General features: G+C 39.7%; 1 protein-coding gene across 1 annotated transcript in view; it reads right to left on the reverse strand.

Annotated features, from left to right (window-relative positions):
• Positions 1–20,612, reverse strand: part of jam3b (junctional adhesion molecule 3b) — a 46,593-nt gene extending 25,981 nt beyond the window's left edge. Inside the window, exon 1 of the mRNA XM_024263830.2 lies at positions 20,444–20,612. Coding sequence (XP_024119598.1) covers positions 20,444–20,492 — 49 coding nt within the window. The 5' untranslated portion in view covers positions 20,493–20,612. The remainder of the gene's footprint in view (positions 1–20,443) is intronic.
• Between the last annotated feature and the right edge of the window lie 6,587 nt (positions 20,613–27,199).

Here is a 27,199-nt window from a genome sequence, read left to right on the forward strand (position 1 = left end):
AACGCCTCCGAGTCTGTGTTACACCACCCTCACCCCCTCCAGCCGCTGCTGCGAACCTCACATGCGCGTTATTAAAATCAATAAATCGTCTGTCCACACCGAATGCAATTGCCGTCAAATTCATGTACTGTACACCGTCTGTGCTTTAACATGTGTCAAAGTTGCTTCTTGACGGTTTTTCCAAAAGTCTGTTAACCCGAAGCTCCTGCCGCGTGTGGGAGGAGCTTCCGTCAAAAACTTTTCTCGAACTCGTCATGGAGGACGCGGATACCGAGAGATCAGGTTCATTTATTTTGAAGAGCTGAATAAAAGCAGCTGTCCCACTGGTCCTGCAACAGGGACATGCCATCAGGGGAAGGCAGTACGGCAAGCCAAAAGGATCAAAAATCTTCAGCACATGTAATACAGATAATAATAATTATTTGAAATATTCAAATGTTCCACTGTTAGTTTCAATACTACAATTAGTACTAAAAAAACAATGAAAGATTAATTTTAACTTTGTCATTTAAGATTTATTTTGGACATTGGGGGGTGGGGGCAGTGGGAAAATTGCATATTCAGCATTCTTTTCTCTCCCTTTTTGTAGAATTTGACTCCAGACATGTAAATGTAATCATATTTCTGTTTATGTTTACAGTTCAAAGATGTGTGAGTGTATATTTATACTTCTTAAATATTTGTTTTAAAGCTTTAAAAAAAACAACTTTTAGGCTTACAGTAGGTTAAAACAATTCAATGCCTTCTTCATCATTCATGCTTGGGCACTAAGAAAACATAGAAGGCTGTAACAATTGTTCAATTGTCCAAGTTACTTGCTGTCAGTCGACAAAGGTAAACTAAGTAAGAAGACGTCATTAATTTGGATGACAAATATTTCAAAACCTGAAAAGTAGAGGTTTCAAAGGGACATACTTGTTGGGGAAAAACTGGCAACAAGTCAGTTCCCTTCAGTACTTTAGTGCCATTTCCTTTATACACCAACAACATGGAACCGTTGTCTTTGTATACGAACACAGAATTTATTCATTCATATGATGTAGAAGGCAGTCAGTGTTAAACACTACCAAAAATAATAGCTTTATTTATAAAGTGCTTTAACACAGCCAAAACTGCTACAAGGCGCTCTACAATAAAACACCAACAGTATCAATAGATAAAATATAAGCATAAAAACAAGCAAAACAATCAAATAAATAAAATAATTAAAGGTAGGTATCAAAAAAGTAAAAAAACAGAGTAGAGTTTCATGGAGGGTTAAATGCTTGGCCTTAAAATAGTTTTAAAACTGGACAGAGAGGACGCATGATGAATGTTAAAAAGCAGAGTGTTCCAGAGCTTTGGTGCAAGATATTACTGGTATATTACTGGATATTATTAGTAGACAATATTTTCAATTATACAAAAAAGCAAAAATATAAAAAAGGTAAAAAGTTAGAAATTGTTTAACTAATTTAGAAAAAATATGGGAATTTTTAAAAGGCACTTGGAAGTGCCAGAACGATGTCTGCTCATTCGTAAAAGTTTGAATGATTCTTAAACAAAGCAGAAAAGTAAAGTTCTCCAAAACCACAAAATGTTTTTAAGATTTGGAGCTTTTAGATTAGTATAAAAACAGCTTTAGATTGAAGAAAATGAGCAAAAGAAAAAGGAATGTCCTGAAGGAGAAGCCAATGACACACAGAGAATTCTGAATTCTGGATGTAAAGACTGTGAATGTTTTTCAGAATCACAAAAAAACAAAATACTCTGTAGACAGAACATCCTGATGTTTAAGAAAAAAATTATAACTGAGAAATCATCCAGTGCAAAAACTGAGAATCTAATTAAAAGGGTGGGGTCGCCTGCTGACATGAACCACATTCTGAATACATTCCATTCAATGAGAAACAAGTCCAGATGAATCAGGCGGATAATCATTTCCAGAGCAACAGTTTATGAACATCATGTTTATTTCCACAAACTAGTATCCAATGATCGACATGCAAAAAAAAGCAGGAATTGACAACAAAGCCCTCACTCAGAAAAGAAGTGTTGATAAGGACATACCCTAGACTCAAATAATTTGACCAGGCTGGCCGGGCCGCGGGGGCTGAGAATGTTGCTGAAACAACAGCTGGGGAGGGAAACCATCTAAGGCTCCTTCTGCTGACCCACCCCATAAGCTGCACTTGCATCACCTGCTCAGAGAGGAATCCCTGTTGGGTTTCTGTGGGAATACCAGACGAAGGCATCAGACAGCCAAACGATCCATTCCATGCCACTTATTCTGCTTCCATCCCATCCACGCCACAAAGCAGTCAAACAGGAAACAGGCGAGTGCTGCGCGGATCCACTGCAGCTCACCAGGGGAAAACGCTTCACTCCAGCACTCTTTCATAGTAACAACAGAGGGCAGCTGCCAAAATTACTAGCATTAAGCCAGAAAACATTGTGGTGCTTATTCAGCTACAGCTGAAAATGCTGATCTATAAAAACTCTCCCTTCATGGTAATCCAACGTCAATTCGAGAGCTTATTTAATCGGATTTCTTAGTTGAAAGTAAAACTGCCATAAACATATTTTAATATACTATGTGTAAACAAAAAACAGAAAATATTGCCTCAGTCATTGCTGGACCTAAAACAACCAAACCCCAAACTGATCTACCAATGAAGTTCATCTACAGACAAAACAAACACACAAAACAACTGCATAAACGAGAAAGAAAGATGCTTATACATTCATTATGATTACCACTTACAATTTCTACTTTTATAATTCTGGTGAACCTAAACCGCTGCTGCAGACTGTGGTGGAAATTTGTATCCAAATTCCATTACAAGACCAAGTCAGAGACCTATAACTGTAGCACATAGATGACAAGTTGAGCGAGTATCCAGTGACAGCACAGAGGACAAGCAGAGGATACTAAAAACAATGCAATTTCGCTCTAGAATGAAAGAAAATGAGACGGTTCACTGTCATTTAAAACTGATCCAATTTGCTTCAATAACACAACCAGTCTAAATGAAAAGTTGAACAGAGAACACGTGTCAGAGAGCCTTAAACATGTAAAAAGCATTAAGCTACCCACCTGGATCACATTTTGATATATTGCAAAAGCGTTTACAATGGTCTTTTAATCACGATTATGCCGTTTTTAGCCCCCCCACAAAAAAACCCCAAAAAACCTGTTGTTTTCTAGGACATAGTTCCTGCAGAGCGGCAGGAGTTCATAAAAAGTTCTGGGCAGGACTGTGGTTCAGAGTAAGTCCTCCCGTCATCCCTTTGTTATCGGTGAAACAAAAATGGTAAATAATATTGGAGTTATCCCGTTGTACAGTTCTGAGCCAGATTCCAGATCAGACGAGTCTTTTTCGATTACAATAATGCAGTTTTAAGCCAACATAAAAAAAAAACTATCTATTATTTGTTTAAAATGACAGGAGTTTATCAGAATTTTCCTCTGAATTGTTTGCTGGACCGTGAGGAAGAAAGCCTCCGGTAATATCTCATCATTACTTTGTTTACACGCTCTCTGCTAGCTAAAAGACCCTCCGAACCCCAAGCTAACACTAGAAAAGTTGCATTATCTGAGATAATTCTAGCGTGAATGCTTTTTGTTCAATGTGGTTGCTGAAGATGCTGAAGCTTGTTTGCTGTAATTGCTGAAGAGATTTGCTGAAAATGCTAAAGCTATAGAGCTAAAACTTGTGCAAAATGCTAAAGTAGCTGAGTGGCTTAAAGTTACAAAAATTGCAGAAACTGTACAAAGAGTTTGAAGAATTTCTTGTAAAATTGCATAAATTGTGGTAAAATTTAAAACGCAAAAAAGGTATTAAAACCAAAAGTACAAGCAGCAATGTCCTGAACGAGTTGAATGTTTTAATACAATGATTGCTAAAATTGATTTAAAATCTCTGCTACATAAAAACATCCATCAATCTGGGTAATGTCCAGCCGTATGGTTCTGATCCGGATGTCAGCTGGACGAGGAAGTGAAGATCTTCATGGACAGAACTTCCTCCAAAATCCTGATTCTTTCTCCTTCCAGTTCACCAAAGACTCTTTTAGCTAATTCTCCAATGTTTATTGACTGTGATCAATACATTCAATCATTGGTTTCTCAGAGTTCTTGATAAAATAATCAAAGCTAACATCAAAATGCTCTTTCATTGATTTACAATCCTTTCCAACTGCGGTCAAATGAGCCGCCGTTCACATTTCCGTGGTCACATCAAGAAGCTCCGTGGAGTCTGGTGGAGATTTTCCAGCGTTCTCAGTCCTGCTACCGTAAGTATTGGATGAAACTCACACCAAAAATCCAGTGATGCTGATTTGACCACAGAAATGTGAACGGCGGCTCATTTGACTGCAGTCAATGTGAAGATACCATCTTCTCTTCTCCAGAACCTGAACTAGACACTAGGAACAGATGAGGGTTTAGTGCATGTGCAGCAGAGCTGTTGATGGAAAGAAGATCATTCATTCAAACAGAGTCTGTCCAAGACAGTTTGATTGATTTAAAAAGAGAAATACTCAGAAATACAAAAACAAAACGATTCCTTATTACATTTGCTCTCTTTCAAAAGAAAAGAAAGTCACACAGACGTTGAAAACTCAAAAAACAGGATTTTCATTGGAGGGGGACTATAAGACAATAAGAAGGTTGTAATGAGAATTTTGGGGTCAGAAAACCTCCTTCTGACTGGATCAGAACACTCCATTCTGCTTTATGGGATGTTGGAGTATACTTTGGCATGGAGACAAAGATGTATCACCTCATAATAGGAAATGGTCTGTTATGGAAAACTTTAGCTATTCCTGCCCTCTGATTGATGTTTTTATGCTGATGAGCAAGGCATTATGCCAGCATTGTGGTAGAGCAAGCCAGGACATAGTTAGTACTATAAAAAAAACTCAACTGTCATGTCAATCAAACAAAAAAGTAGAGTTCCCTCGTCTTGTTTTGATGTGGGGATGCTCAGTTCCATTTGTTTAGAGTTTATTTTCTGCTTGATCTTCAGTGTGAAGTACAAAAACGAGCTAGGTTCTGTAAAAAAAACTCACCTTAAAAAGCTGACAACACACTGGCAGAGGGCCAGGATCAATCAGCCTCAGTGCAGCCATCTCTATATCAGCAGAAAACGGTAACAGAGCGAGCAGAAGTGGTTAAGTATGATTCCTGCAGACTCTTTACATCAGTCTGAGCCTCGGGTTACAAGCCAGCACATCATGGCAGCTCTGCAGAGCTCATTCGTCTCTGAAGAACTGAGTTGTTCTTATTGAACAACACTAATGTGCTGGGAGACCCCCCCTAAGGAGGCTGTCCACACATGTAAACAGTGATGAACTTAAGTGCTCTAGGTTTGAGATAAAACACTGGAGTCCATCAGCTCTGCATGAATGAGCCGTGTCAGAGCAGGAGGGCAGGGGTGGGTGTTGGTGCTGGGAAAAACTGTTTTTTTTTTTTTTTTCCTGAGCCCTGGCTGCATAAAGACTGTTTTCAGAGGTCTGTAAGTACTGAGCTGTAGATTGTGCCAGAAATTGAAGGTGGAGACATTCTGAAGTCATCAGATCGTTGATGTGGCTCAAAGCAGCCTGAGCCAGAAAGAAGGATCCTGAGCGTGCGTTCAATGCACTCTGGGAATTGTTTTCCCCACGTTCACCTCCCACACAACACACACACATTCACCGTTTTAGACCCACAAACTGAACAGTTTCAGTTCACCCATTTTTGACTCCCTCTTTCTGATTTTCTCAATAAATAATTTGTTGGCTCACTGCCTTTGTATGCTGAATATTTAAGGAACTCCACATCTATGCTCTCGGTTTTCTAAAGTTAAAAACAAAAGGTTTGAGAAGCATCTTTGTTTTTTAGCGGGTGAGCCAGAGTCTGCCGCTAAAGAAAAACAACAGGAGCACTTGAAGAGCAAAGGCAAAAAGGCGGAACATTTCGCGTCTCCTGCATGATCGCTCCAACGTTGAAGTTTCAACTTTCAAGTCAAAACAGAGCAGAGCTCGGCGTTAATGATGAATGAGACACTTTTACAGTCCATGCTGGCTTTTGTTCTTTACCAAAACTTGTCACCACGAGCATTCAGACTATTCAGAGGAAAAAAATAATCTTCCTGATGAAACATACCATTATCTTTTTGTTCAAAGCCAAGAGGCTTTTTATGGGCCGACCCTTCAGGGCTCATATTGTAATTGCTCAGATTGCTCCATCTTCTTCTTCTTGCTTTTGTAAGTGGCCGCTGCATCTTTCTCCACACAGAGAAAGGATTTCAGTCTTAGGAGCCCTCATAACAGACAGCTGTGAGTCTGCTAATAAGAAGTTCCTTTATTTTCTCAGAAAGTGGCGATGCATTAATCTGACTTTGGAATTGGGGCATGCTTGGAACAGAAATGGCAGAATAGATAACATCACCATTTCAAGAATTACTCTGCTTCTGTTAAGAGTTTAAATGCAGAGAAACTCACAATTTAGTTCAATTAAGTTTCATTACTAACCAAAGAGCAAAAAAGACCAACAATACAGGAAATCCCTAAAGTAGAAAACTGCAGAGCATCTGCAGAGTCATCCCCCTCTTCCATTAGACATAATCTCCTTTTCCTGTTTGCTCTTTATGTAGTCCATGTTAAAACAGCCCCAATCACAACTTCAAAGGATGACCACTTGATTTAAAAATACCTCTTCCACTGCATGAACATGGCAAGTTTAGAAAATGTAGAAATTTTCAAATATCAAACTTTTTACCAAAGTTTTGCTTTGCATATATAATCTGTTCATCCTGGAGGTAACATTGAGCAAACAAGACATCTTTAGGTCAAGGAGGATGTAAAAACCTATATAGTTTATCATCCATCACCCATCACTTTATAAATCTAACTAATCTAGATTAAATAAATGTTAATTAAGCAATCCTTACTTTAAAAATTTGCTATTTTATTTTATTGTTTTTGTTCTTTTTCCCTCTTTGTCCTCAGCAGTCTTACACTGCTGGGTTTTGTTATTTTAGTTTGGGGTTGGACCTTGGTAGTCTTAGTTTTCAGGCTTTGTTTGTTTGTTTTCTTTGGGTAGTTTTGGTTAGACAGACATTATCAGGAGCTGCTGACTCTGACGGTCGACATGGCTGGATCAGCAGTTTCCATTACTTATTTTATGTTTGGTCAAGGAGCCACAATGAAGAGATAAAAGAGACACATGAGGATCTGGAGCTGCAGGTTCCAGACCTCTGTCCTAGTGCATCTGTGAGATTTCTCTGGACACTTCAGCTTTCTCCAACAGTCCAAAAACATACTTTATAGGTTCATTGTCCTTCATGTGTGAATGAGATTTAACCAGGGTGAATCCCGCCTTCACCTTTCAGCAATTGGGATAGGCTCAAGCATCCGTGTGAAAACAAACAGAGGCAGAGTCGTTTCAAAAAATGAATGGATGGTTTTCAAAATGAATAGTTTGTCTTGGGTAAGAGTACAAAAATGTTTAATGATAAAGTTGACAGGATATTTTTAATTAATTTTTGATGTACATGTATAATATAATAGCTTGCTACATAAGTGCTGACAAACGACAAACAATAATAACAAAAATTTAGCACAAAAGTTCAGTCTTGCTTCTTCTGGTTTAGTTGCACATTTTTGTACCGCATTAATGATTTTCCATCTATCCATTTTATTAACGTTCTCTAATTCTTTTGGGGTCACAGGGTTGCCAGGGGCTAACCTGCCTACTGTTGGGCAAAAACAGGGTACGCCCTAAAAGGTTGCCAGCCTGTCGCAGGGCCACAAAATCACACACCTAGGGACAATTTTGAGTAATCAATAAACCTATGATGCATGTCCTTAGACGATGGGAGGAAGCCGGAGCGCCCGGGGAAAAGTCACATATCCATGGGAAGAACGGGGAAACTCTACACAGAAAGGACCAGGCTGGGATTTCAACCAGGGACTTCTTGCTGTTAGGAATGCGATGACAACTAATGATTTGAAGTTGTTGAAAAACAAAACTAAATGTCTATGAAAAGGGACAGAAAAACTGAGACATTTACTAACAACAACACCAAAGAAGAATTAACTAACACAAAACAAATCAAGAAAAGATTACAGGAGAAAGTTCAGTGTTTTTACTTAATTTCCTGCCACAACACTTTTATTCTTTTATATTCAAGAAGTTATTAAAGCAAACTCAACAAAAATACCTAAATGTACAATGATTTAAGATTTGAAAGGCAATTCAGCAAGAGAAAAGCAATGTAGCGGTACCTTAAAACAGTGCTCTATATGTCTCATAAAAAATAAAACTTTTTGTTTTGAAAAAATAAATAAATAAATCTGCAAAACACCAGTATTAGTAGATTAAGATTTATTCCACAAAAAAATGAATCAATTTGAAATGGCCAAGATTTTGAAATATATGCATTTTTACTAAATACCAAATAATCTTAGCTTTGTTGTTTCCAGTTTCATGATAAATGAAAGCATTCAAAGTCGCAGTAACATTTATCCAAGTCACTTCCTTCTGTACTTTCTGTGTGGCAGAAGCAAACGTGAATCCTCCTCTAAGGGACCCCAGGCAGGAACCAGCCACCAAGTCACAAACTCTTCACCTATGTCTGGTATGCTGAAAATATCTCAGGCACCCACTTACCCAATGTGTGCCCTTGCACACATGTATGTGGTAACAGAGCTGTGTATACTGAGCTTCCACTCAAGCATGGTAAAAGTAGGCCCTAAAAAGACAAACAGTCCTGAACTTATTTAACAGAGTCAGAAAATTCACAATGACCTTAGAAGCCAAATTTAACTGAAGTACTAGTCCAGAGCAAGCATCAAATGTTAAAGCAGAAAGTCTTTTAACTAAAAAAACAGACAAATATGTGTGGTCGGATTGACCTAGTGTGCTCTGGTCACTATTCTCCAGGTTTTTACTTTTTATTTCATCACATTATCCATTAAGTACTGATCACATTTTAGTTTCTGCAGCTTTAAGGTAATGTTTGGCATAATCAGGAATCACACTAGGTATCAGTTTCACAAACAATTAAAGTACCCGAGCCATGAATGAGTAGAAGAAGAATTAACTCGTGGAGTTACAAAAGTTACTTGTGCAAATATTATTAAGTCTGGGTCACTAATTTCCTCACTGAGATGATGCAACAGTCAAAGCTCAGCAAAATGATGTCAAGCACCTGGTCTATTAGCAATGGGATGTGTGCTGGGCTGACTGCTCTTTCCTTTCTATGCCAATGACTGCAACTCAGAGGACCTAGCAGTCAAATGCTAAAAACATCTTCACTCAGCCTTTCTGTAACAGAGCTGAAACTCAACAGAAACCTTTGGATTTCTGAACTCCACCGGCTTCCAGGACCTGACGAAGTTCAAGATTACCCTGAAACTGAAGACCGCTTTCTACACAGACATCATCCAGTCTGTTGTGTCCACTTCCATGTCTGTCTAGTCACTAAACACAACAGAACCCGAATTACTGATTCCAGCCTGCACTCCATGAACAACCTGTAGTTTTAGGAAACTAGGATGAAAAATCTCTGCTGCTCCCTTTTTCTAACATCTATTCTGGTAAACACTAAACAGAGCTGGACACTAAAACAACCGGGAAAGAAACTGAGTTTAAAATGTTTTTATTCTGTTTTGCTTAGTTTATTCCTCTGTATATATCTGCTTTTCATCACTTGCAAATGTGCAGGAAAACAATATTTCCATTCTGAGCCAAAAAAACTCTTTCTGACTTAACTAGAGCAGTGGGTGTACATGCCACAGCTCATCTATAGTGCTCAACATATGCTAAATACTTAAACAGGTACACGTCCAAAGCAGAATTTAAAGAAAGCCTCAGCAGTCTGCTTTCCTGCAAATGTTCCCAAAAACACAGTGTTCACACTAGCTTAATGAGAGATTCAAGACAAGGATGGGAAATCAAGCTTCAGCAGAGGCTCAAGCGCAGCAAGACGACAACGCAAAAGCAATTCCACAGGAGCAAAACTACCCTCTATAGATCTTTTCTGTTTACCATTTGACATTTTCTGCACTGTTTATTTTCCAGACTGTCTCAGCTCAAATCAGTTGCCAGGCAACCCAAGGAAGCTACTATCTCTTGTCCAGTTGGACAATTGATTGCTTTGCATTGTAGCCTTTAACTAAGCAAAACAAATCAAGCCAAATCCCTGAGCTATGCTTCGAGAAGGAATTTTGGAGTCTTATGACTTTGTCTTCTTATGTGACAAATTTAATATCAACATTTATCAGGACATCAAACTTTTGTTTAATGATTCCATAAAGAAAAAAAAATGGTTTTAGATAAGTCTAGAAATTTTGAGTTAGAGGCTGGCTTGAAAACAAAACTTGCTGAAGCCTGGTGAGTTCAATGAGTAACCAACCACTAGTTGGATTGAGTCTCCATATAGGACTGTCCAACTTTATGACTGAAACTTTATAGCAGAAACAAAACTTTAATTTACACTGTAGTTACATTTACTATTTAAGCAGAACTTAAAATTCATTAACCTCAATATTTTATCTTAAAGGGCATATATGAAAACCAACTTTTTGAGCTTTTAAGTGTATTATAATGTTCATTCCTCACTATAAATGACCCTAAAGCGGTATTTTGATCCATTCACGCATTTCCGAGTAATCCTCTAAAAACCTCTGCTATCAGTACCAGCCCCTCCCATACCCACAAAAATGAGTGTGTCCTCACTGCGTGACATAGACCAGTAAGAATACTCCCTACTAGGAAGAGTCTGTGATGCCAGGCTAACACAAACACCTTTCTCCTTGAAGCTAGCGGATCAAGCTAGCGGTGATCAGCTAGCTTCAGGAGCTCCCCCAGCTCGCACAGATGTTGTGTTGTGATCCGGTGTAGCGATGGCCAAGAAACGTTCATTGGTTTAGTGTTCAAACTTCGAGTGGTGGTATACGCCAAAGAACATTTGGGTGAGGAATCTGCAGGACATTAAAGGTGGATTGGATCCTTAACATGGCGCAAGCAGACGGGTGATATTGGAAGAATGGCTGTAGAAAGGGAGCAGACCATTTCCTGGAGGATAAGTCGAGTGACAAATTAGAAGAACTGTTTTGAACGTGGATTATTGAGCAAAAACAGAAGGGTGCGAGTGTCTCCAGGAAAATGATCCACATTAAATCGAAAAAGACTTCTGATATGAAGATGGATGATGTTTCAAATAGTAAAGAAATGTTCACATCCAGCGCTAATCAGAACATAATACAATGTTGTCATCATTTCAATAAATCCTGAAATGTTCATCTGGTGTTATTGTCTACATTCCTTGACCGAATTTCACCACAAAATGAATCCATTAGCCGTCACCATTCCTATCTGTGAACGCTGGGGCTACTTAAGGCAGTTACACAATATACACATTAATCTTTGCAAAAATGTGGATGTTTGTTTTCGTGGGTGACATACACAGACACGCTGAGGAGGCTGCTGGCTCTAGTTGACGTCATGAATTGGTCGGCACCCTCAAGGAGAAAAAGAGTTCATAAAAATAACGAATATTTCATAAATATTTTTGTTATTTCGTGTCTCAGAGGTAATATTTGATTAAATGCATGGATATAGTTTCCTCTGAAAGGCTTAAGAAAATCCTGGCCCTTTAAGGTCAAAGGTGCACTTAAATACAGGTGTGAGTATTTGGTTGTCAAGCACGTATCCAATACTATACACAGTCCCAATACACAATGTTTTCACACAGTTCTCTCCTCACACTTTGACACCCTTTATCTCATTTAGATTAACTGATGAAAATGTATGTATAGCTGTGTCGTCTTTCTATCTTTGGGTATAAATGTGCCTCATAACGTCAACTTCATATAAACTGTTGGGTTTGAAATCTTACACAGTGGCACTTGAATTAAACTGACTTAATCTAAATCTAATTTGTGCTTTATTTTTGCCGTCCGAAGCACCCTGAATTATTTTAAGATGAACTTGAGATGGTGTAAAAATGACTGCAGATGACTGGGCACTAAGCTTTAACCTCAGTGAACTCTGGATGCGCTGGTGTGCTGGTTGTACAAGAAAACTAAAATCAGAGAAACAACTGGATCGCTTCAATTGATGAATAATAGATGAATAAAGTTGATCTCATCTCATCTCTCAATTAATCCTGATGTTCTTACAAGCTAATTATGATTACCAACTCACATCAAGATTGTGTCATGCTCCCACAAGCACTTTGTCTTTTGTCTGTGCTGCTATATTTGGATCTACTGACCCTAATTTTTGAGTAGACATGAAGCTAAAATATAAAGAAATTAAAAGCATTCAAGTCCAGTTTATCCTCACTTTTGACTACAATCATTTAAAGCTAACTTTGCAACAAAAAGCTCCTCCATCTGGAATGATTCAGACTTTCTCAGCACAGGCATGCTGTGTGCCAGACGAGAGCATGCTCATTTTCCAGCTGGTGACCCCATTTCAAAGGGTTATTAAACAAATGTGCCATTGGTAGAAGGTTTGCGAGCTGTAAGCATTGTTACAACTAATAAAAACAATTCACCAAACTCATTTCTTGCGTTTTGTGTTGTGTGAGCTGAAGTCAGCACCACATCAGTAATGTTTTCCTTTTTGTGAGAGTCTGGTAAGCAGAGAATGACTCTGGAGCTGGTGGGGTTATGACTGTCAGCCGGGGCACAGCCTCAAGCTCTTCTCTTACAGAGCAACACTGGCTCTGCCAAATGTAGTTCATTGCCAATAATGAAGCCCCTAATTATTTTGCCAGGCTGACAGCATTCCAATGTCAGATCAATTCTAGTCTCTTCTGACGTATTGATGCACTCCATCAGCAAACACACCAGTAGGAAAACCAACCAGGCACTTCCTCCCTCCAACGACCACGTGAGCAGAGATAAAGATCGTCTAACAGGAAGCTGCTGCTCCGAGCCCGCACAGCCAGAAGGAAGCATTTTGCAGATTATCCACTTTGAAGTAGTCTAAACAATAACACATAATCTCTTGTCAAAACAAACAACCATTATAACGGTGAAGAGAGGAAGATCCATCTTTTTCTACGTATCTGTGAACACATTATTGTGGGGGTCTTAAACTGGTTATGTGATGTGAAAATGAATGAATACGATTCAGCCAGAAATTTAAAAAACATTATCTTTAAATGCAACTTTAATTTAGACCACATTCATTTCTTGACATAAAACATCTAAACAAGTTAATCCTAGAATTATTTTGCTTTGCATTTATAAGACCAAAAAAAAAAAAACAGTCAGAAAAACTTCACATTCTGACCATTTTTTGAAGTTATAACTTCCTTTTTTATGGCAATAAATGATGAATTAGATTTGTGACGATGATACTTGGGATGAAGTATTAATATATTCAATAGTTCTAATTTGATTTCAAATTATCAGTCAAAGAGTGAGTAATATTTGTCCAGAAGAATCTGTGCAGCCCGTGACTCATTCTGAATGTTTGGGCTGTGATGAGATCTCTGCAGTAGTATGAACAGTGATGAGGTTTTTCTGCACCAAAAATCGTGCACATAAACTACATGTACTATGAAAACATCAAACTTTTGCTTTCGGCATTAAATCTATGACTGCTGTTCTATATGACCTCATTATAATTTCGCTGTTAAATTTTACAGTATGTGAACTGAATCGGATTCATATGAATATTTTATAAAACTTATATTTAGATTATTAATGTATTTTCTAAACAAATGTGTCTAAATGTGTAAACTCAAAATTGAATCGAATTGAGTGGATTAAAAAAAAAAAAAGATCAGAATCGATTTGATCCAGGCTCTGGTGAATCGAATCAAATTGATTTTAGAGGATTATTGGCTATGCCAGGACCTAATTATTAAGAACCTGTTAAAATATGTATTAGATAGAGAATGGTTATTTTGACTAATATAATAGCTGTTGATTTCTCTATAGAGGTCTATGGGGTTTTGTGATTTTGGGACACGTCAAGGGGGAGGGGTCACTCAGTCCAGTTCTCATATACAGTCAATGGGTCAACCACAGACCTGTCTTTCAACATGTTTGTACTACTCCCCCCCCCCACCTAAAAAAATCAAGAAAAGTTTTTTTTCCACCTCAGTTCATGTCGACTTTAGCTGCTCCTCATTTCTGACCGGTGCTCACCTTATTGACATTTGACTCACACACATTCCTCTACCATTTCTGGACCGTGTGATTGTCCTTTCAACCTCTGCAGTGTCAGGCTGCAACAGAGCCCAAAACTAAAGAGAAAAAAAAAGAAACAATAACAGAGGGACGGGAGCTGACTGCTACACCCTTTTGTGTTTCCATGAGACAACACAGCAAGTGAGCACCATCAGTCTTCAAAGCTCTGTGTTCTGACTACAGCCAGCTCATCAGGAGGGTTCCCGTCGATCTGGAAGGAAAACAGGTGGTTGTGATTGTAGTGAGGCTCCAGTGATGTGAAGGTTTCTGGCTCCATGTGTTTTCTTTCTGGAATGCTGCATTTGCTAAAGCATGCAGTTAGGTTTGGGAGGGATGCAGCAGATATTTCTGGTTATGCTAGTCAGAAAACCCACCCACTCCTGCTCAGCTGTTTCAGGTCATTCCAGAGGAAGAGCCATGTGTCTTTATCCCTCAGAAGACGACTAACCACAGGGATTTCAAGACTAAAAAGGCTCTTGACACTTTTCAGAGGAGCAACAAACTCCTTCAAAATGAAACCAAAATGGAAACTGCCCAGCAAGAGGCTTCAGCAAGAGTTTTGCTCTGCCATTTACTGCCTCTGTAGTAAAATGTCAGTCTGTGTGTGAACTGCCCAGAGGGGCCAAAAATGCCATTCAGACAGCACTCAAAACATTTGCAGGTTGCTTTGGGTGGTGAGGGAAACATCAGACAAGAAGCAGCAGGCATCCCTGGTGACAGGGACACAGGCCATCCCAGACAAAAAACCAGAACACTCTGCTTTCATTTAGGCAGATATTTGAACAGGGTGACGGAGCCCTGAAACCAGATATTTAAAGCTCTCTGAGCGGAGCAGCGACATATCAGCAGAGAACACTCAACAACAATCTAGCGCTCGCCTTTTTCCTTATCTCCCCCATTCAGACAAAGAAAGGCCTGGAAATGGATCACTATCAGTGAAAACAAAGAATAGACTGCCATTAAAAGGCAAGACAAATAGTGCTGCCACAAACGATTATTTTAATAGTCAAATAATCACTGATTTTTTTGTCCGATTAGTCGACAAATCGGGTCATGTGCAAGCTGAATGCAAAACACAGATCTTAACCATCATTAGCTTTAAACTAACTTAAAAATAAAGACAATTAAGATGATAGTTTATTAAACTTTTAATGCAGCCTCTGTCCTTTATTAGTTTCTGTGATTAAAACTAGAGCTGCCACGATTAGTCGACTAATTGACTATTAAAATAGTCGACGAGTAATTTAATAGTTGATTAGTCATTACTTTATATTATATGGAGTCAGAGTGTATAATGGCATTCTGCTAGCTTTTTGGACTGTTTTGGTATTTATTAAGGTTTTTAAGGCTATTTTAGAGCTTAACTAATATTTCAGTGACATGTTAGCTATTTTGGCTAATTTATGCTTTTTTAGGCTGTTTTGAAGTTTAGCTAATATTTTTGTTAAATACTAGAAATTTTGCTAATTTTTATCTATTTTGTTTTGTATTTTAGGCAATTTAGGGAGTTTAGCTAATATTTCTGCTAAACAAAATAGCAGCTGCTCCACGGCGCGGTGGCCCGGATTCAGACCTGTTACCCGCAGACCCTCCTGCTGATCTGCTGGGACTTCAACCACGCCTCCCTATCTACCACTCCTCCCAACACAAAAGTGTTTCTGGTGTCACAACAAATGAATTTATCCATTTGATATTAATTCAATTCAATTCAATTCCATTCAATTTCAGCTGCATGCTAGCTGTATTGGCTAACTTTGGCTTTTTCCAGTTTTTTTAGGCTAATTTGGCATTTAACTGGCTAATTCTAGGTCGCTATCAGCTTCAGCGTTTTCAGCTATCAATTTCAGCATCTTCAACTTTCAGCACTAGCATCTTCAGCGGCCAAATTCAGCTTACAGCATTCACACTAGCATTATCGCAGGTAATGCTGTATATCTACTTTTTAGTTAGTTTAAAGCTAATGATGGTTAAGATGTGTGTTTTACATCCAGTTTGAGCATGACCCGATTAGTCGACTAATCTGAAAAAATAATCGTTGATAAGTCGACTATTAAAACAATAATTTGTGGCAGCACTAATTAAAACAAGATTAAATCAAATGAGAGAGAGATACGGAATATACTTTCAATTAAACTAATTTTTACAAGTGCCCCGAGCCTCAAGATGACAATAATTTAATATAATTTGCATATATGAAAGATCTCATCTCTCTAATGAGGTAGGCATCTGAAACAAGGAACTATTTTTCACAAAAGATAAAGTTTTCTTCTCACTGACTCAAATATTTTTCAAAGTGCATTTTGTTTGTGCTGAATACTCACAACTTTGTTCAACTTTACTACACACTGACTCCATACAATTTAAAGTAACGACTAATCAACAATTAACTTAGTTGTTGACTAATTGTCAATTAGTTGTTGATTAGTCGCCTAATCGTGGCAGCCCCAAAGACAAATAAATAGATTTTTATATATAAAGAGTCAAGGGCGTAGTGAGTGAATTTGTGATTTGGTCATCCTGTTATAAAAGTCAAAGAACACGCACACACATGCTGAACCACACGGTTCACTTGAAAACGCAGCAACGCTGTTTGTGATGTGTTCTTCTTCACAGCTGTTTCTTATTAAAGCTCAGTTATATCTGCTCAGCGCTGACTGACTGAGCATCTTCCAGCTCCCACATACCACTTTCCCGACAGGGTTGTCGTGAAAAGCTTCAGGTAAAGATAATAAAGTATGTTGATGCATTCCAGCACACGAGGTCGGAAACTCTGATGCAAGCAGGAGTTTTCGAAATAACAAAGGCCTCATCTTCACTCCCGTGATGGATGGCCGGTCTCATATTTGCAGAAAGTTCACTGGGCTGAGCCTTCCCTTGGAATGGCTGTGTGGTCATTAAGATGATCACGGCTGTATGAATGCCATGGACTGAAATAACAAGCTCAAGTCGCAGACCCAGAAAATGAAACAGTGCTGCTTACAGAGAAAGTAGAGGGTCAAGTGACACACTCAGTCCTCTCAACATTTATTATGTTTATAACACCGGGAACAAGCTCTGCTGCAGGGACCTTTAAAACACAGGAAGCAGTCAAAGTGCAGCCGTTAGCTGGTAACTTCATATAAGTCAGATCAAGGCCCGTTGTGAATCATGAAGGGCCAGTCGTGGTCAAACTCGGTCAGCATCAAAAACCAGAAGATCCGAAATACTGACTAGCTCAAACAGGAGAGCATCGTGTACAGTCTATAAGCTTATAAATGTATAATCCCGAACATATGTCAAGAGTGTCAAAAGACCAGTAACACATTTCAAACACGCTCCCCTGCCTCTCCTAATGCAGGTAAAGACAATAAGCCACTCACAGGAAGGAGAGATCCCAGCAAAGGCTCTTATGTCTGCATCTTACTCTGATCTTGTTTGTTGGCTCACACCTGAAGCCCCGCAGAAAAAAACGGCTCATTCCATGCTGTGTGTGTGTGTGGAAATACCACAGAAAAATCATGTGTGAACACTAAATAGATCCCTTTTGTTACAGAGAAACAAAAAGCACTTTTTAAATGATGTGCCTGCCTGTTTTAACAACATTCTGCACATTTTATTGTCTTTTGTTCTTAAAAATGATACGATAATCGTTTCCTCTGTAAAGCTCAAAAATTCCTTCGTCAGCACTAAAGACAGCAAGTAGGTTCACTCCAGCATTTCAGTGCTACAATCATCCAAACGCACTTTCATCTGTTTTTTTTTTTGGTCATCTTCACACTTTGTGCCTTTGGAGTGAAAGCAGCCACAATGAGACCCAAGAAGAAGATACTTTCACTGGAGCACAACGGTGCTTGTGTTTTCACGTGTTCTTCAATTAGTGCAAGACACAATAAACTTCTTAATTAACTGTTTCTGTCTCACTCACTAACTGATAAATAGATCATTTTCCATTAGACTACAAATTACTGTTTTGTTCAGAATTCTACTTTTTCCAAATCCAACTCTAAATGTATCAACAATTTAAACTGTGATTATTCTAAAATCTAAGTTTGACCGACATAAACTCAAGATGCATATTTTAAATTTAGTGTCTAACAAACAGTTTGGCATTTCTTGTGTTGCCATTGCATTGTATGTTAGGTGTAGCTATGAGTATTCCAGACGACCACAGAGAGAAATTAGCCTTACTTGTATTTCTTTACATATGTAAATGTGCATTTGTGCTTATTAGAACTTGGTTGATTTAATCAGTTTAGCTCTATTTACATAGATCTGTGAGTTGCAATCATTGACTAAATCATAGACTGACTGATTGTAGAAAACGGTTTACTTCAGTCAATTCAGCCCCCATTTTTCTGCTATACTGATGCTGTCATGTTGGAGCCAGACAACATCAGTAAACACTGATTGGTCCAAATTGGTCTAAGTCAACATTTCTATGGCAACCACTCTTGCCAATCAGGGATGAGCTTGTTGGAAGTCCCCAGCCCTTTAATTTTAAAATGTGTTCGGAAGATTCTATTAATCGAACATTTTGAACGAGGGGGCCAGGCGGATACGTTTATTGAGGCATCTGATTGGTCGGCTGAACTACATAAAAAGTATCAAGAAAAAACGTATCAGAGTAAGAATGGTTATTCTGACCAATAGAATGACCGAGTCATAGCTGTTTATTCCTCTATAGGAGTCTATGGGATGTTGGCATTTAGCTTATAGTTCAGCAACATGCTGTTTTGGATAATTTAGGCTTTTTTCAGTTTTATGGGCTAATTTGGAGTTTAGATGATATTCTAGTCTTTTGCCAGCTTTTTTGGCTAATTTGGCATTTAGCTAATATTTAAGCTACATTATAGCTGTTTGGCAATTTATAGTTTTTTCCAGTTTTTTTAAATAATTTGGCATTTTGCAAATATTTTAGCAAGATATCAGCTTCAGCGTCTTCCACTATTAGCTTCAGCCATTTCAGCTATCAACTTCAGCATTTTCAGTTATTAGCATCAACATTTTTAGTTAACAATTTCAGTCTCTTCAGCTATCAGCACTAGCACATTCATCTTACATTATTCCCACTAGCATTATCACAGGTAATGCTATATATCTAGTTTAAACTGGTTTAGTAGTAGTTTTTTTTTCTATGAAGATTATGAATTATTTAAAATTTGGCTATGTGCGGCTTTTGAAACCGTACATTTTTACGTTTAGGCTGTGATTGTTACACTTTTACTGTTAGCCTACAAATCGACCCCAGAGAAGAAAACAGTCATGTGGCCGTCACAAGAAAAAGTTTGGGGACCCCTGCTTTAAGAGTCCCTAGGTATGGTGACCCGTCCAGGGTGTAGCCCGCCTTCATTTAACAGTGGGCTCCGGTAACCCCAGCAGGGATAAGAGTTTAGAGGATGGATAGATAGATGATGTCAGACTTCACTTTTAAACAACTATTTATTTAAGCTTAAATAACTAGTAATGTGAAAAAAAGGGGGGAAAAGCTCATTGACCAAGAAAAAATATATTTCATTAAAAAAAATAAAAATTCAGAAACTAAATACAATTGATGATCATAAATAGAGAAGAATTGATTTCAGTGAGTGAAGTTTTGTTCACCAGAATGTAAAGAGAGTTCTGAGTGGACCGAACCCGTCCTCAGATGTTCTGGCTGCTGTGGTTCCACAGGTGAATGTTTTTGGTCTCCGTGGTCGTTGAAGAGACAACAGAGAGGCGGCGGGACTGTGCGGGAGGAGGCGGGGGGGGTGAAGAGGGGTCCGCGCGGGCTGGCTCCTCCCGCGGTCAGCCTGCCGATAATGCGGCGCAGAGAAAACCGTTATCCGAAATCTGCATCTGCCCGCGTGAGAGGCTTCACGCGGAACCACAGCGACCCGCCGGCAGAACTTTCTACTCTATCAGCGCACGCGCGCGCCCCCGAACACACGCGCCACGGCCCCATAAAAAGCGTCCCTGAAATAATGTATTCACCGACAACAGTTAGAGAAGAGGCGCTTTGACCAACAAAAGCGGCTTAAATCCACCGCGTTAAGTCAACTTATGTAAAATGGCGACGACATTTGTCAGTTCTTCGGAACCGTGTCTCACAACAACACGTTCCCGCGCGGACAGCCGCCGCTTTTCGGGCTCTTTGAGTTAAGTTTGAGGTTAGTTGGGTTCGGACAGTCACTTGTGAGTCCATCAGGTTTGAGGGAAATCGTGATGAAACCACCGCGGGGGTGGGCAGCGACTCACGGCCGCCCTTCGGAGAGGAGCGCGGAGTGAAGGAGAGGGTTTCTGCACTTACACGAAGTTGAAAGGAGCGTCAGGAGGAGAGCCAGGCGTGTTCTCGCCATCTTGGTGTCGATGCTCGCTGTGGCTGACCGTGCATGCGCACAGTGGCCTTTACGGCTGTGGGGAGGAGAGGGGAGGAGGGGGAGCGCGCACACAGGAGAAGCTAGGGGGCTTTAGGGGAGGTCACCATGGCGACCGAAAGCATCACTCACGCGGTCTCTGCTGCTGTTGTCGTAAAGTCTCTGGCAGAAAGCTCTGCGGGTTCGATAGTCAAACAGAGATTTAAAACTAAACCCTTTCTTACTAAAATAACTTTTCTTAGAGTAAAATTAAACTTTCCAATTGTGTTAATTGATGGGTACATTTTTCTAACTAATCCTCAATCCCACTGGAACAAAAGAAATATAGAGATAAAATTGTCTCAACCTGATTTGTGTGTGGGTAATTCTTGATTTGTTACTCATTCAATACATTTTGTGCATTACTTTGTGAACTTGCAATTGTGTATTCACATTTACAACTACAAAAAAATACAACTTACACTCGAACAACTTAACATTACAACAACTTGAAACACAAATCTTTACAAAACACACAAATTCCTTGTTATGCACATGCAAACCACTTGTGTAAACTGTATTTTGTGTTTTTTTTAAATTCATAATTTTTGTTCGATCATGACAAATACGCAACATTTTGAAAAACTGATTAACAATTCAAGATTTACACACACACAATCCGAAGTTATGCAAAAATCAATATTTACATACAATCAAATCCAAAGTTACACACAAATCAGTTCAATTCAATTTTGTTTATGTAGCCCAGGAGTCTGCAGACTTTAACACTTAAGGAGCCATTATGGTTGATTTCTCACTGCAACCCAGTGGGAGTCACACATCCTTAAGAAAAATAATTTGTGCTCTTATTTTTATGAGAAATATCAATAAACTAATATTTTTTGGCATAAGTAAAAATTTAAATCACTTTTTTTTCTAAATATGAAAGGTTTTACTTTTAACAGAGGTTCACAAGACTTTCATTCATCTTCTTGGCCGCTTCTTTCCTTTCGGGGTCGCAGGGGTGCCGGAGCCTATCCCAGCTGCTGATGGGCGAAGGCGGGGTTCACCCTGGACAGGTCTCCAGTCTGTCCCAGGGCCTCAATCACACACTCATTCACTCTCACATTCACACCTAGGGGCAATTTAGAGTCACCAATTAACCTATGAAGCATGTTTTTGGACGGTGGGAGGAAGCCGGAGTCCCCGGTGAAAACCCACGCATGCACGGGGAGAACATGCAAACTCCACACAGGTCCCAAATCCCCCAGCCTGGATTCGAACTGGGGCCTTTTCACTGTGAGGCAAGAACGCTAACCACTGCGCCACCGTGCAGCCAAATGTTCACAAGACTTCTTTTCAAAATAAAAGACTTCATGTGTCACATAGCATCATCTCAATTAAGTAAATCTAGAGATAGATAATGAAAAAAAAACTTTTTTTTTAATGCTTCTTAGTCAGAAATTCATAAATCTAACTTTCTAAAATTAAAACAGAGCTAATTAACTATTTTATGAGCTACGAGGCACACTTTGTCAAAAAGCTTAGTTCTTGAACCACTATGGCTACTGTGGTTTGGAGGCTCGCACAAATGTAAGTTATTTTACTTTTTTTAAAACTTTATTCTACAGTGACTTTTTTCAAGTAAAAGCTTTGTATTTTCTCTTTAATCAGAGAGCCACAATGAAGGGGTAGAAGAGTCAGACGTTGCTCTGGAGCCAAAGGTTACAGACCCCTGATATAGCCCAATATCACTAAACAATTGCCTCATTTGGCTTTGTGCCGATAATTGTACAGAAACAAAAATATGAAATATAAACAATAGTTGATTGCTAAAATAAACTAAATAGACTAAATAAAACAGGTTATCCCTGCCCTTAGTAGGGCAGGGATAACCTGACAGGCGATTTACCAGGACTGTTAAAGAGGAATTAACTTATCTAACTCTGCAACTATTTATTTGGATGGAGTTCAGCCAGATATGACTGAGGAAAGGTGGGGGCGAGGTCCACAGCCAAGATGAGCCAGAGGCGCAGTCCATGACCAAGAACAGGAGCATAGGCGATCCACCTGAAATCTCTCTTGCTCCCCCGGGGGGAGTGGGAAAGAGGAACAACACATGAATCACACTGCACCAAACAGAAGACCTAAATATAATAACTAATAAAGGAGAGGAGAAGTAAATGAGAATAGAGAATGGAACCCCAAAGCCTATGTGGATGATAATGATGAAAATCTAAACATTTTTAGCGTATCAATAAGTCTAAACCAAGGGTCTGCAACCTTCAACACTTGAAGAGCAATTTGGGTTGATTTCCCAGCAACAACCCAATAGGAGCCACATAGTCTTCTTTCACCCTTTAGAAAAATAAGACACAATTTTGTATTTATGTTGATGTTTCTATTTTGATAAATTAAGGAAATGTTGATTTTTTTTGGCATTGATGAAACATAAAATTAAAGAGAAAATTGTTTTTTTTTATTGAACTTTTGAGAGGTCTGCCTAACTTCCTTTCAAAATAAAAGACATCCTGGGCCACACAAGATCATTTCAATACACCACATTTTAGTAGCATGTAGTGTAACGTCAGCAGTAATTAAAAAAAAATGTGTTTTTACGGTTTGTGGTGCACCCCAGCCAGAAATTTGTAATTTTAACAGATTAAATTGAAATAAAAGCTAATTAAGTGTTCCTTACCATATTTTCAAATCATAAGGCGCACATAAGATCCTTGAATTTGTTCATAAATAGAAAATCTACTTTATAATCTGGTGGATTATAACTTAACCTGGCGCTAGTTGTGCTTACTGACTTCAAATTGATTTTCTGTGGCAAAAGAAGCTCAAAAATCTGTCAAAGTATTTTAGTACGATGTTGGTAAAAGGAGGATTGTTGGAGAACGAAGGCTAGCATTGTCAGGGGCCTTGTGAAGTAATAACTTCTGTTCGTCAAGTGTTCAATGAGTTAACTAAACTTTGAGCATGTTTCCTTTTTTTAAAAATTTAATACTAACATTCTTTTTACCTTATAGTAGACTTTTAAAACTTATTTTTCTTTGACCAGAGAGCCACAAAGGAGAGATAAAAGACCCACATGTAGCTCAGGAACCGCAGGTTGCAGACCTCGAGATCTACAGCAGTGGGAATTGATCAAGAATTATATACACACAAATTGGGGTGAGTCTATTTTCTCTCCTTGGTGCAGCGGTAGGGCAGTCGACTCCTGATTGGAAGAATGCACGTAGGATTGAGAGTCTGATGAGCTTTCTCCTGTGTTGGTCCTTGGGCAAGACCCTTCATGCTACAGGCACAAGGAGGCTGTTAATTTAGTTTGAGTGGGCAAACTACCAACACCAACAAATTGATCAAATATTTATCTCCTTCACTGTATCTACAGAAGGGGGGTTGAGATAGTTGGAGCATATTTTTGGGCAGAAACTGCCACCATAGTGGTCCAGAACACGGTTTAGATGTTGAGTAATTGTGCTCTAGTTGCTACAGTTTTGAAAGGTCTGCCTCAAGACTTTAGACCAGTGATGGGCAAAGGACGGCCTGAAGGTCATATGTGGCCCGTTTAACTATTTAGTCTGGCCTGCCAAACTGGAATAGATTCTATATAGTATATATAATCCTTAATAATGCTTAATTTTCTCTGTAATTCTGGTGCGTCCTTGATGGTACATAAAGATTACATTGACCTTTGTCTAAAGGTATAGAAAGTTATTCTGCATTCATGTGGTGCGTTTCGGGTCGGAAATGCATTTTTCTGATCATTCAATAACCACATGAGCCAACACATTCTCATTGCCAACTTGTCACTTATTGATGTTTGGCTAAAGACCCCTCCAATTCACTTTTTAATATTTTGGGTGTCCCCAACTAGCCATTTTTTGACATGCTGGGTATTAGTAAAATTAAGGGTGCGTAACCCTTGGGACGCAGTATCGGATGTGGTACTGGACACGGACTGGTCCTCGCGATGCGTCCGGTACCCAAACCCGGCACTGGACGTGGTACTGGACCCAAACACAAGCAAATACTGAGTTATGGTACTAGTACGCTCCACGTCCCGGTACTGGACCGGTACCGTATATCAGGCCCGGAGGCTTTACCACATGGGTCCCCAAACGTTTTCGTGTGAGGGCCACATAACTGTTTTCTTCTCTGGGGTCGGAGTCGTTGTCAGGATGGCCGAGCGGTCCAAGGCGCTGCGTTAAGGTCGCAGTCTCGTAATGAGGCGTGGCTTCAAATCCCACTTCTGCGGGCTGCACGGTGGCGCACGGTGGCGCAAGTGGTTAGCGCTCTCGCCTCACAGCGAGAAGGCCCTGGTTCGAATCCCGGCTGGGACCTTTCTGTGTGGAGTTTGCATGTTCTCCCCGTGCATGCATGGTTTTCATCGGGGACTCCGGCTTCCTCCCACCGTCCAAAAACATGCTTCATAGGTTCATTGGTGACTCTAAATTGCCCCTAGGTGTGCATGTGAGAGTGGATGGGTGTGTGATTGAGGCCCTGCGACAGACTGGAGACCTGTCCAGGGTGTACCCCGCCTTCGCCCATCAGTGGCCGGGATAGGCTCCGGCCCCCCGCGACCCTGAACGGGATGAAGCGGTCAAGAAAATGGATGGATGGATGGATGGATGGGGTCGGAGTCAGTTTGGTCAGTTTTCTGGTTTCGGCCTGAAGGTTGGGGACCCGTGCCTTAATGGGAACAGCCATCGTGTCAAAAAACATAATCTTCTTAAAGGAGCCTCGCGTCTAAAGTAACGAACACCAGTTTGAGCTGGAATTCATTGAAGACAGGACACAACTGGATGATTTATGGTATTGTGCAGTTTTTTGCTGATCACCACTAGCTATGTGGAGAAATTGGGTGTTGGTGTTAGACTGGGGGCGGAGCTGTCAGAGCAGGCTCTTCCTGAAAGGGGCTGTATCACGATGTTACATCAGATCGTGAGGACTTGCTCGTTTTCGTGGGCTGCCACTGAGAGTACAGGTTTTTAGAGGATTACTCAGAAGTGGGTGAATGGATCAAAATACCACTTTGGGGTTCTTTATAGTGAAGAATGAATGGTACAAAACACTTAAAAGCTCAAAAAGTTGTTTTCTTATGGATGGCTCCTTTAACTACACAATTTTACAAGACTTTCTTGGCAGAAATCGCCGTTAATTTTCATACATTTTTATTGGCATTTCGCCACACAAAGAACATCAAAATCCTTTAGTTTAGAGGCAATAAACCCAGTTTCAACTCCTTCTGACCTTGTCTATTCCGCTCCAGAAACTTCCTCAAAGCAAATACCACATGTTGTTCTTTTTTTCTGTATAGACTCAGACTGCTCTTCATAAATGTTCACGTCTGACCTCAGTCAAGCTTCATCTTCTCTTGCAAGTTCATTATCAGGACCAACTGTCTCTCCATTCTTCCTCCTCTTCTTCCTCACTGATCTTTTTTCTCCACAGCATCCATTTCTTCTCCTGAGTGATCTACTTCTGATTTCTTTTTCCACCCTTCCATCACACTTGTAGAACATTTCTATCATTGTTCTTAATCATCCTGACCACCTGTTTCTTTGTTCCTCACCTTGACCCTCTTGACTTCAGGAGTTTTTAGGAGAAGTACCTCTAAGCTTTAACTGATGAAGTCCAATAGATTGACAGTGTCTCTCCCTTGAGTGCTAAATTAATTTTTCGATTGAAGTGAATTTGATCTTTATTATTGTACTTGGTCCAGCAGAATCCCATGCTGTGATTCAGCTATTTTTATGAGGATGAAAACAATGAACTGTGCTCGGGCCACATCAGCACTTTTTCTCTTAAACGTGCCTGACAATGAAACCAGGCCGTGGGGTCAAACTCAACCATGTTCAGCAGAAAGTCTGTTGTGATCACTTTAACTCCACTGTTTAGTGTCTTTATTCTCTTTCTGTTTTCAAATGTGTTTTTTGAAAATGCACATCTGAGTTCTCGGTTAATAAAAATAATTAGAGGAGTGCCTAAAACAAATATTTTTTTCAAATATGAAATCTTTCTTGTTTTGCCTAATTTTGTGTTAGAGGATATGTTCACCTCATGGTAAAAAGTCAGAGGAAAGTTTTTGTAGTCGGGAAAAAGGAGAAAAGAACTTTATAAATGGTGTTTCATGAAGGACAGACAGCCTGATGTTCCCAAAACCATCCATCGTCCATCCATCAATCCTTCAGTCCGTCTGTCCATCCTTAATACATCCATCCGTTCGTTCGTTCGTACATCCATCCATCCATCCATCCATCCAGCCACCTGTCCGTTCTTCCATTCATCCATCCATCCATCCATCCGTCTATTCATCATCTATCCATTCATCATCCATTTGTCCACCTGTCCATCTTTCCATTCAGCCATCCATCCCCATCCATCCATCCGTCCGCCCATCCATCATCCATCTATCCTTCTGTCTGTCCGTCCATCTGCCCCTTCATCCATCCGACTATCCATCCATCCATCTGTCCTTCTATCCATCCATCCATCTGCCCATTCATCCATCCATCCGACTATTCATCCATCCGACTATCCATCCATCTGTCCATGTATCCGTCCATCTGTCCGTCTATCCATCCATCCCTCTATCCATCCATCCAACCATCCTTCCAGCATCCATCCATCCGTCCATCCATCCATCCATCAATCCATCCATCCGTCCGTCTGTCCCTCTATCCATCCATCCATCCGTCCGT

Source organism: Oryzias melastigma, unplaced genomic scaffold (assembly GCF_002922805.2).
Source record: "Oryzias melastigma strain HK-1 unplaced genomic scaffold, ASM292280v2 sc00216, whole genome shotgun sequence".
Lineage (NCBI taxonomy): Eukaryota > Metazoa > Chordata > Actinopteri > Beloniformes > Adrianichthyidae > Oryzias > Oryzias melastigma.